This window comes from Carassius auratus, chromosome 1, assembly GCF_003368295.1.
Source record: "Carassius auratus strain Wakin chromosome 1, ASM336829v1, whole genome shotgun sequence".
In the NCBI taxonomy this organism is placed as follows: domain Eukaryota; kingdom Metazoa; phylum Chordata; class Actinopteri; order Cypriniformes; family Cyprinidae; genus Carassius; species Carassius auratus.
The window spans coordinates 4246885-4259091 of NC_039243.1; the positions used below are offsets into that span (position 1 = coordinate 4246885).

The 12207-nt window shown below is 38.2% G+C and overlaps 2 protein-coding genes across 9 annotated transcripts in view; both read left to right on the top strand.

Moving 5' to 3' along the window:
• LOC113037946 (CD97 antigen-like) overlaps nt 1-12207 on the top strand; it is an 83290-nt gene that overhangs the window by 36554 nt on the left and 34529 nt on the right. Inside the window, exons 1-11 of one of the 5 annotated variants that reach the window (XM_026195589.1) lie at nt 6131-6271; nt 9218-9283; nt 9402-9527; nt 9667-9798; nt 9965-10017; nt 10098-10187; nt 10267-10420; nt 10527-10643; nt 10758-10960; nt 11099-11269; nt 11369-11563. The exons of 1 other annotated variant lie outside the window; for it this stretch is intronic. In XM_026195589.1, the coding sequence (XP_026051374.1) occupies nt 6244-6271; nt 9218-9283; nt 9402-9527; nt 9667-9798; nt 9965-10017; nt 10098-10187; nt 10267-10420; nt 10527-10643; nt 10758-10960; nt 11099-11269; nt 11369-11563 (1335 nt within the window). In that variant the 5' untranslated portion in view covers nt 6131-6243. Of the gene's footprint in view, nt 1-436; nt 1330-6130; nt 6272-9217; nt 9284-9401; nt 9528-9666; nt 9799-9964; nt 10018-10097; nt 10188-10266; nt 10421-10526; nt 10644-10757; nt 10961-11098; nt 11270-11368; nt 11564-12207 lie in introns of those variants that run through there. 3 more of the 5 variants (XM_026195429.1, XM_026195346.1, XM_026195275.1) reach the window with 3 other exon arrangements.
• The window catches only part of LOC113039050 (zinc finger protein 501-like), an 847435-nt gene continuing 838393 nt past the window's right edge, over nt 3166-12207 (top strand). The window contains exons 1-4 of one of the 4 annotated variants that reach the window (XM_026197278.1): nt 3166-3246; nt 3597-3749; nt 3826-4111; nt 4301-5656. In XM_026197278.1, coding sequence (XP_026053063.1) covers nt 3597-3749; nt 3826-4111; nt 4301-5310 — 1449 coding nt within the window. In that variant the 5' untranslated portion in view covers nt 3166-3246 and the 3' untranslated portion in view covers nt 5311-5656. Of the gene's footprint in view, nt 3259-3596; nt 3750-3825; nt 4112-4300; nt 5657-12207 lie in introns of those variants that run through there. The other 3 variants (XM_026197190.1, XM_026197083.1, XM_026197119.1) reach the window with 3 other exon arrangements.

Genomic DNA, 12207 nt, shown 5'->3' on the forward strand with positions numbered 1-12207 from the left:
TCAAGCAGCATGTAAATCGATCATCTCTTCTTCTTTACAACTAGTTATAACACAAAACAAACATGAATGAGCATCAGAAGGAGTTGAAAACAACAATTTATTGAAATATTTCATGTCTCACTGAGTCAGTGTGTCAACCAGACAGATGACAACAAAACAGCTACTAAACAATACTATCACATTTATCTCAGAAAAGCCACTAAATGTCCATTAACTCCTCAGACAACATAACTCTAGAGAGGAGACTCTTGATAAATATATTTTACTTTAACTCTTAGTGAAGCATTTATTGTTGAATGCATGATTGAATAATTATGAATGATGCAGCTGATTATTAAGTATGTTGAAGTGTGATTATTTTGGCTAAATGAAAACTAATGTCAGTGCATCACTAGATTGAGCTTCTGCTTCTAACTGTGTGCTCTGACCTTCACAGCAACCTCTGCGGAGCAATCCGACATCAGGAGAGTCCAAGATCTAGAGCGGGTCAGTCCTGGAGGATCTTCAAAGATTTCTCTCAGAGCTTTCATTCTGCAGCACGTGGGGCTCCTTTCCATTGAGAAGATCTTAAACTGCTTTCTTTCTGCCTATTAAGCAAGAATATTTCAGGTGTGGGGCTCGTCACATGACCTATGCGTCACTAGAGGCGGATGTGAAATTAATAAAACATGCAGCTCGGTTTTCTTCCCCTAACGGACCTTGGAGACTCTTTAACTGTTATCGTTGTGCATTTAGTGAAAAACATCTTGCATGCAAAAGGCATGAAAATGTTGTGAAGATGTTATTTGAAGAATTAGTCTCCAGTCTGCCTTATGAAAGAGGCATTAATCTATTATCAATCACAGACATTCATGTTTATGTGATCTGCACTTACATGCCACTTTACTTTTTCTTTAAGCTATTTGGGAAATTTGACCTCTATTTCAGTGAGAAACTTTATATTCATAAAGCTATTTAAAATATAAATTTTTATCCGGTTGACAGCACAAAGATGCCCACACACATTATCATTGGAGTCAGAAGTAATGCGTACTGTGGACTTGAGTGTTTCCGGTTTGAGAACAGAGTGATTTTGTAAGATGATACAGCTAATGCGAAAGCTTTAAACAACTTGCTTCTGCAACACAAACGTTTAAGCTCTCTGTTACATGTGTAATGATATTTGATTAGAAACAAATGCTTTATTTGACATTTTCCATAATGTTTTTTGTATCTTTTGAATTCAAATAAGTATTTTAATATTATTTTTCTTCACTTGAAATAAGGGTCATGTCTAGCCCTGATGTCGTACTGTGATGTTTTTCAGCAAGTATTAAATAATTGACTAAAGAAGCTGTGGCTGATTTCTGTTTTGTGTTCCCATAAGTTGGCTTTGTCAAATACACCATAAGCATACATTTTAATTCTATATCATAGATGGATCTGCACATTAAAGTAATTTAAAGGCCACAAAAAACACTTTCTATCCAGAGGATTCATTTCAACCCAGTGAATAGCTTCTTACATGACATGAGAACATGATGATACAGAGCTAATCACATTCAGAGAAAAGCTCTCTTTTAATTAAGTGATCGTATTCAAACCATCCAAGCAATGTTCCCTTCGTGTTAGCATCCGGTTCCCATTTGAGAGCACAATAATAATAACATTCTTAATTTTTCAAAACCATGAAATATTATTCCCAGAACAGTGCACATAGGTTTTATGTATTTATTTTAAAAATGTTCCCTGATGGTTTCATTTTTAAAATATATAAATGAGTTTGTGTTCACATAAGGCCAGTAAGCAAGTATCCCATATAAACATGCACTTTTCTAATTCTACATCACATCATGGTTGAAGCATTAGAGAAGCAACCTCAAAACAAACAATCAAAACCCTAAGAAGCTCCACTTCACCCAGTAAATACCGTTCCTTACACCGTGGCACAAATGCTCTGGAAAACTGATAGCAATGCGTTAAAGGACAGCCATCCAACAATTAAAAAAAAGGGGGGAACTACTGCCTCAGACACTCAAATTAATGATACTATTTTATTTTTATGTTTTTTTAATAGATCAAATTCAATCCATCAAGTGATATAACCATTGTTCTGCTTTGCCAAACATGAATACATGCACAGCACCGGGGTCAGTCCATCTCTACTCAAACCAGATGAAAGCTCTCTGACCCCTACAGACAGACAGAGAGAGCTCAATGTAGAGTTTCTCCATCAGCTGAACGAGTCTTCATTCCACATCACTGATGAATCTGGAGAGGTTGTTCTTTAGACTGCCTTTGTCATCTGAAATAATTAAAATGGGTTTTAAAATATAGTTTGTGTGACATATAGAAATCCTGTAATATCTGTCTATATAAGTCTAGAGGTGAACAATTAATAACAAAAATAATGAGTGTGTAATAATCATTTAGTGCAGTTATTAAATCACCCCCCCCACCCCCCCCAAAAAAGTTATTTAAATAAACTCATGCATAGACAATGAATAAATTAATTTTGAAATGCAACATTCACTACCCATTTAAACATATTTAGGATTAAATTTTCATTTTTATATAATAATGTCCAGGACTGAAAATTAAATGATAAATGTTTAAAACGTTAAATCTAGTAATCTTAAATCCATTTTACGTGTTAGTCTAGTAACACGGTTACTGTAGTAAAACAGCAGATTTGTGATTACTGTGGTTTTATTACAAATACATACCTGTTCATTAAAACAATTGTTTTCTCTCTCTCTCTCTCTCTCTCTCTCTCTATATATATATATATATATATATATATATATATATATATTAGTGTTATATTTAAATGTCTGTACTTTCTTCTTCACTGGAAGCTTCTGACAGATTATTTGTGTATGTAAACATACTTAGCACTGAAGCTCTTTCTGACTTCATCCTAAATTATAGTTGCAGTAGTAAAACCATTATTAATGAATGAATGCGAAGGAGCGATGAGAAAAGACGAGGAAACGCTTTATTTGAAGTCACTCAAACACACTTCCGCTCCACACAGACAGAGGCGCTCGAGGCTCTTCAGTGAGATCACTTCCGCTCCGCACAGACGGGGGCGCTCGAGGCTCTTCAGTGAGATCACTTCCGCTCCAGACAGACGGGGGCGCTCGAGGCTCTTCAGTGAGATCACTTCCGCTCCAGACAGACGGGGGCGCTCGAGGGTCTTTAGTGAGAGCAAACAGACCACAGAGCGACTGAAACAAGAGCTTAATACAGTTTGAGACTCTACCGGTGCGGGCTTTAGTATGTTTTACACTGTTTACCAGATTTATACTCACATTTATCATCGATTTACATTATTCTAGTTCTGTATGGGATTATTGTTTTTGTCAGTTTATTTATTTTTCGCTGTATCTTCGTGCCGAGCGCTAAACGAGTGTATCATATGATTGGACAAGAATGTGTATGCGTTAAATGAAGATGAATGCTTGATCAAAAATGAAACTGACCAACATTTTACATTTTTAAACGTTCATATATATGAATAGATCAGTTCTGCTCTCTTTCATGATCGTAAATCAGTCAGTATCAGTTCATTATAAATGTGTCTCTGTCAGTAATCTGGCTGTGTTTGTGTTCAGATGTTGATCATGAGCGCAGAGGTGGATGTGATCTGCTGTAAATCAGTAGGAACTGATCTGTCCATGCTGGATATTGAGGATTTCATCACAGAGATCTGTGAGCTGAAGAAAGAGGTGGCTTCACTGGAGGCCAAGCTGAGAGAAAGAGGAGAGGTTTGAGCAGCTCTTCACCCTTCACTTGAGTCGAGTCAAACCCAGTCCGCTCATGTCTTGTGTTGTTCTCTCTCAGGACTCGGTCTGGAGCGTCAGAGATCAGAGATCCAGAGACACGCAGGACTCGGAGCTCAGCCTCAGTCTGCTCTGTTATACTGACGTGTGTGACAGCCGTGCGTCCGTCGAACAGACAGAGTCCCCGGGGTCCGACTGTAACGCTGGAGAACAGCAGACGCTGATGAAGACGTGCTCCGTCACACTGGTGGACTGCAGGAACACACAGGAGACCAGAGAAGAAACCACGGCCGAGAAAATACAGTCTAGTGATGATGATGATGATGATGATGAATTTATTCCTCCAGGTATCTTGCTTCCTTTAATATATTATCTACAGTTCACATTTTCTCTGATTCTGCAAGGGTTTCCCAAACTTTTCCATGCCACTGTAAGTGGTGTATCAACAAATGGTTTACACGTCATTTGTGGTTTTTGGTTTGACATGTGACTTGGGGAAGTGCAAGTTAATGGAAATATGCCCTCGTTCCTCTTAGATGACAACAGCAGTTCGTCTGATGAAGCAACGGCCTCGACCTCAAAAGAGCAGCAGAAGACCAAGAGTTTCTCCTGCGTCACCTGCGGGAGGACCTTCAGCAAACAGGGCAATTTAGCACGACACCAGAGGAAACACACAGAACAGAAAGACTTCACCTGTAAGATCTGCAACGTCAGCTTCCCTTCCCTAAAAGACAGAAGAGCTCATGTAAAAGAGCACAAGGTGAAGAAGGAGTTTCGCTGTGAGCAGTGCGGGAAGGTTTCCTTCACTTCGGGGAATCTGAAGATCCACATGAAGACACACACCGGCGAAAAACCCTTCCACTGCAGCGAGTGCGACAAGTATTTCAGCACCAAACAATCTCTAATGGTTCACAAGCGAATCCACACGGGGGAGAAACCATACAAGTGTCCTCACTGTGAGAAAAGATTCAGAGATGGCTCCCACTTCAAGTCTCACATGCGTTCGCACGCCAGCGAGAGACCGTACCAGTGCAGCGAGTGCGGGAAAACCTTCAAACAGCCCATTTGTCTGATCTCACACCAAAAAATACACTCGGAGAAGCTGCACCAGTGCACACAATGTGACAAACGCTTCCGTCATATCTTTCAGCTGAAGCGCCACAAGAGGATGCACTCAGGAGAGCGACCGTACCTGTGCTCGCACTGCGGGAAGAGCTTCTCCGACCCGGCTCACTTCAAGGTCCACCAGAGGGTCCACACGGGGGAAAAACCCTACCAGTGCATCGTCTGCGGGAAGAGCTTCCGGCAAAACACGAACCTGCTGAAGCACCAGAGGATTCACACCGGAGAGCGACCGTTCAAGTGCTCTCACTGCGACAAGACGTTCGCTCGCTCGGACGTCCTGAATGTCCACGAGCGCGTTCACACGGGAGAGAAACCTTACCACTGCTCCATCTGCGGAGAGAGATTCGCGTATCTAGGAGGGTTTCAGAGCCATCAGAACAAACACGCTAAAGAGCAAGCGGCTCCAGAAACATCAGAGTGACTTTGATAAAGGCTCACGCTGAATCTGTACATTTACTGTAGAATAATGTTGAATGCTGTGACTGTGTTGTGTGTGACAGAGCGGGGCGATCATGTTGTAACTCCACCCCTCTGCAGGCAAACAGCACCTCTTCAAAGTAGTTGTATATTTTTCACAGTTTTATTTTTTAGTAGCTTTTAAATCTCAAATAATTGTATGATATACGCTGCTGTTGAGATGGATGGGAGTAATCATGCATAGCTTTCTGCAAGTGTATCAGACATCCTTCATGTGCACTAAGAAAGAAATCATGTGGGGAGAAATGGAAATCACTGCTGAATGTAATAAATTGCATGCAATAATCTGATTACTTGGATTATTCTGTTTTGGCCACAGCACACTCAAGCCCTGGAACCAAGTTACTAATGCTATTATTATCATTATCACTATTACATTACATTTAGTCATGTAGCAGACACTTTTATCCAAAGCGACTTACAAATGAGGGCAATGGAAGCAATCAAAAACAACAAAAGAGCAATGATTTAATAAATAATAATATTATATCAATAATTATTATTATGACCGGAATAAGCAAATATAGGTAGAACCTCATATATATATACACACACACACACATACATATATATATATATATATATATATATATATATATATATATATATATATATATATATATATATATAAGTTAATAATCTAATAGTCATGCTGGATATAATTTTTACATTCCCAACCATTACTGCGTTGAGGATGAATCATTTGTATTTGGGAAGGAGGGACACCGTGTGGTTTGAGTGTATCTCACACTAGTGGCCAGCAAAGAAGGACGCTCTCTAGACACGAGGAGGAATGCATCGAAACGTGTTGAAATGTTTTTCTAGAGTTTAGGAATTCTACAGAACCTTTCATAATAGCGGATTACAGTTTCCTGACATGGAGCTGAAATGGGCTCTTCTCTTGGGTGAGTAGATGTTGTTTCACTCTATAGTAATACTATATATTTGTGACTAAATGTGGATTCTGGGAATACAAATGAAACCCAAAAACTAGTTAAACCAACAATGCCATGGTTTTGCTACACTAGTGTCACTTTAGTATGTGTAGTAAAAAGTGTGGTTATACAAATGATAAAAAGTACGCCAAAAAAAAAAAAAAAAAAAAACATGGTTACTGAACTTTTACTACAATAAACCCATGGTGAATTTTCGTAAGAATGTTGATGTTTGTGTTAGAGAGCAGTCTGAGCTCGACTAGACACAGTTGTCTTGAACAGAGACACTTCGAGCATGTTATTGTGTTCCCTTATCCGCCAACACGACACAGAAACTGCGGATTGTTGGAAAGAAGAAACGACTGACGAGGAAACGATTGTAAAACACAGTTTGTGAGGGTGAATCCAGCACAGTCACGATCGCGCAGGTCCTGCTCCAGACAGACACACCTACTACACACAGTCCATCTGTTCACAAGAGTTACTAAATTACACGGTGACGTCGTCAGTTATAGTTTTAGGCAGTGGATTGGTAGAAGATAAGTCCATAAAAATAAGACACAGTGTTCTGTGTTAGTTCGAATTTTATGGATTTACTTATTTTTTACTATTACCCGTATTTTAAATTGCATGTAAATACAACGCAACGTAAAATGTCCTGGGTAGAAATCTGTGGTTAAACAAATTGCAATCAATATGATATATATATATATATATATATATATATATATATATATATATATATATATATATATATATATATATATATATATATATATATAATGCTATATATATATATCATATCTGTAATCGCTAATTGCTTAATCTATATATATATATATATATATATATATATATATATATATATATATATATATATATATATATATTAGTGCTGTCAATCGATTAAAAAAAATTAACTAATTAATCGCACAATTTTTTAAAATTAATCGCGATTAATCGCAATTAAAAGACTGAAACTTTTTGGATATGTAAATGTAAAATGTAAATAATTAATGTAAACTCAAGACAAAGAAACTATTTAAATTCAAAATATGATTGTTTATTGGAATTTTTGTTTAACTTGTAACACAGATTTTCTCATGTAAACAACATACCTGCAATAAACCATCAATATCCTCCAAATTAACTGTTGGCTTGAAAGCCATATTTATTGCAGAAATAAAAACACAGGCATGCAAGTACCATTTGAATTTCAAAACAATCAATGCCAATAAAAAACAAAAATGATTTCCATGCTGAATTCTAAGTGGACTGCAAAAAAATTCCAAAGTATAGTCATTGCCAGTGCTTTAAGTGGGCCAGTGTGCACAGGTACTCCCGCCACTTCCAAATATAGCTCTTGAGCGTACCACCACCTCTCCGTGCGCCCAGAACGTGCTTGTAGCGTACCGGTATGCTCATTTGGACATCTGTTTTAATAGTGGTTTTAATCTTTTACCTGCACTGCCGATTTTCAGAGCGCCCTTCACAATGCAAGCTTCCTAATTCATCCCACCCAGAGCAGAAACTACATTACCCATTCACCCTTAAGTTATACAAGTGAATAGCGCATGTGTCGCTTTTCCCACTGTTAAGTGTCAACAACTCAACGTGGCCGGAGAAGGTGTGTGAAACTCGTTGTGAGTTATACTAAAGCAAAATCTTGAGTATTTATTGTCTGATAAACATTAAAAACTGTCTGCGGAGGTTGAGTCGTCCTGCAGCCCCCGCTGGCTGCTCATTGGCTGCAGCATCTTTTTTCTAAGTTCTAAAAAAATACCGTAGACGGCAAGGCACAAATTTAGATATTCATTTATCTAATTAATCTATAGCCTATGCACAAAGACAATATGATCGTTTTGTCCCCTTTTTGTTTTAAAGCTTGATGAAGAGAGAGAGAGCGCAAGTTGCTGCAGCTGAGGAGGACAGTGATGCACGCGCACAGGAGTGATTGACAGTTCGCGGCACTGTGTACAAAAAATACTCCGCTACACAATTATTTCTTTATTTTCGTTTAAGCTTATTAACGTTAGCGTTACAGAAAGGACTGATTTACGCACTGTTACAGTCTTTTTTTTTAAACAATGACATTTGAGTTCATGATTTTAATGTTGCTGTTTCTTGTGGCAGACTGAATGAAGAGTAATGTTTCTTGTGGCAGACTGAAGAGTAATCCGGCAGAGTTTTATACTGAAACTTTCCGTCTAAAAGTCCTTCCTTGATCTTAACCATATTTCTTTGCACGTTGAACACACATAGGCCACAACTGGAAATAAAAAAAACTGCAACCGCGTTAATTGCGTTATTTTTTTTTAACGCGTTAAATATTTCAAATTAATCGAATGCGTTAACGCGCTAATTTTGACAGCACTAATATATATATATATATATATATATATATATATATATATATATATATATATATATATATATATATATATATATATATATATTATGCAATTAGCGATTACAGATACAAGCTACTAAAAAGGTGTATCGTAAATGAACAATTATTATTAAATAGTCACATCTTTGGTTTCCTCTTTGTGTGTAAGTTAGAGGGAAATTTAGCATTTTTATCATGTAAGTCTCTTTCAAAAATTGCCAAAAAAAAAAAAAAAATTAGATAGGTTTTTGAAGTTGCTTGGGTTGTCTGAAAAGTTGCTAAATATAGCAACACAATCGCTAAAATGGCAAAACTTGTTTGGATCAAAAGTGCAGGGACATTAAAGCCGAAGCACAGATGTATGTTTTTCAAATTATTGGTTGAATTAATAACATTCCTCTCATCATTATAATGCAGTTTACCTGCAGATCGCATGCACATTCAGTGATGTTGAGCTTTATGTAAATGATGTAAAATAATAATAAAAATGAATTGTTAGAAGTTTTTTTTTCCTGTTTTCTTTCCAGGTCTCTTTCTCCCGTCATGCAGTGGATGTTCCTATGGATATGTATTTCATAAAAGGAAATGTGTTGGTAATTATGACTTTGTGGTTTGGTTGAATAGTAAAAGTTTATAGGTTTTAATCAGGAGGAGGAGGTTGTGTAACTGTGATTCCAGTCATTACACAGCTGAAATGCATCTCTGTTTCAGATGAGGATGAGTGTGCTGTCTTCCCCGTCCTGTGTGGAGATCACGCTCAGTGTGTGAATACAGAGGGAAGTTACTACTGCAGATGTCATGAAGGATTCGAAATGAACTTAACAGGACTGTGTAAAGGTACGAGAGAGGATTGTGGGATTGATGACTTCATAACAGACAGTATCTGCTCATGATGTTGTCTTTATGTGTACGCTTAAGCTTTATAAAATCTAAACTAATTAAATAATTTTTTCCCCCCATCTTCTTTCTCTCACAGACATCAATGAGTGTAAAGATGCTCCAGATGTTTGTGGCACAAACGGCAGCTGCTATAATCATCATGGAGGATACAGCTGCAGATGTGACCAGGGTTACAGTAATTATGGCCACAACCAGTCAAAATGTATTGGTGAGACGTCTAGCATTATTTGCTTTATTTTAAATGCACAGATGATTTTTTTTAGGTTGGTCTATTTATCACACAGAAGCTGCTGAGAAGCTTATAGAAGATAATCAGTGTGTTTTCATTCTCAACTATATGAATGTTATATTATCTTTCCTGTCGTTGTGCACAGAAATGGACTGCAATCAGTTTGGACCCTTGTCTGTAGACCACACGCCGGAGAAGGTAGAATCTGTATATCTGCTTATGATTATTTTTATTATGGTCAGACTCAAATGCACTGATTTCTGTGTGTCGTCTTCTAGTTGAAGCAGTTGATGTCACTGTTGAAGAAGAGCTGTGAATCTCTGAATGATCCACATAGAGAACATTTGACTGGAGAGGAGCTACTGCAGGTGAAACACTCACTGCACGATATATATTCACACAGTAGTTTGTGATCATGCACTCACACAGTGGTGTTTAATTTCACAGAATGTGTTCAATTCCACTGATGAGCTGCTGACTGAAGGAACCATCGCTGACGGTGAGACACTGAATCAGTTTCTGGATGCGGTGGAGAACAGCATGCGTCTGATCGGACCTCAGCTGAAAGAGCCAGTGACCAGGATGGAGACACACAACACCGGTGAGAAACCACACACATTTCAGTTTAGACACAATCTCACTCTGGTACTGCATAGAAATACTGAAAATAAGGCATTTTTATTAAATCTTCATGATGTGAATCACAGTTGCTGAGGTTGCAGTCATGCGGAATCAGACTCCGCCCAGTGGGCGTGTCACTCTGAGCACAGACTCCGCCCTCTTCAACACCAGCTGGGAAATAGTTGTAGGGAAATCTTATCCAGGTACAAACAAACACGTGAACATAAATGTACTACTGCAACCATTAGCACTTTCCTGACGATATGTAAATGTGGTCAGCACTTTCCTGACGATATGTAAATGTGGTTTTCCTGTAGGTTTTGCGTTTGCAGCTCTGGTCAGTTATAAAGATCTGACCTCATCCAGTGATCTGCTCCATACAATTAGCAGAGAGAGACCAGATGATGAAGAGAGAGGCGTCAGTTATCAACTCAACTCTAAAGTGGTGACAGCCGTCGTCAGTAATGCAGAAACCAAGCAGCTGTCAGAGCCGGTGATGCTCGTCTTTACACACGAGGAGGTGAAGATAATGCCAGATCAGCTCATGACCAGCACAAGATCTCATGGAGACACACAACGATTCTCATGCAGAAGATCAAACGTTCATGTTTTTCTCCCCTTTTATAACTTCCAAATTATTCTTTTATGTCTTCTTCAGGAGAGGGCGGAGTCTGAGGGCATGGCTTACTCCTGTGTGTACTGGGATGCAGATGAGCGGGTGTGGTCTGGGCGGGGCTGCAAGAAGGCGGAGTCTAACAGCACTCATACAGCCTGCTCCTGCTCTCATCTCAGTAGTTTCGCTGTGCTCATGGCTCTCTATCCTCTCCAGGTAAATCTGTGAACCAGATTTCACATATTTAAGATTTCAGATTAAATGATGATGTTCACTCCTCCATATGTCTGTTTTCCTCTTCCTCTTCCTCTGCAGGACACGTTTGAGTTGGTGTTGATCACTCGAGTGGGTTTAGTTCTGTCTCTGGTCTGTTTGTTTCTCTGTATCCTCACGTTCAAGTTCTGCCGCTCCATCCAAGGAACCCGAACCAGCATTCATCTCCATCTGAGCATCTCTCTCTTCATCGCAGACCTCGTCTTCCTCTGTGGGATCTCCAGCACTCACAATCAGGTGTGTTTGAATGCAGATTTCACATCAAACAGGGAACGTTCTTCAAACTTTGGCTAATTTTCTGGCAAGGTTCTCTCAAAGTAATGAACCAACATACTTTTAATTCAGTTAATAATGTTCTCAAAACATTAGCGCAAAAAACATATTTAAAAATACATCTCTAATGGATGGAACGTTTAGCGATTCAGAAGTAATGTCTGCAAAATAAAAGATTATTACATTCACTTAACAAAAAAAAAAAAAACATTACAAATTTTTAGAGAACAGAGAACATTCAGAAAAGAATATTTGCAGAACTTCATGGGAACATTAGCAAAACATTCTTATACCATTATATTCTTATACCATTATCTTATATAACTGGATTTCGGCTTTTATTCAGTCCAGCACTTTTATCAAACATATGAAATTTGGCACACATTGAACTTGGTATGTTTGAGTTAGTAGAAAGCATGACGTGTCCTATTGCCAAAAGGTGGCGCTATGATTACAATTGAATATTCCCCTTTAGATATCTTCAGGACATGACTCTTTCCAAATATTTGAAGTTTAGTGCAGATTAGAAGTTAAAAAAAACTGACTTCCTGTTCGGATTCGGATTTCATACCAGGATTCTTTTTTTTTTTTGAAGGTATTGGTGTGGT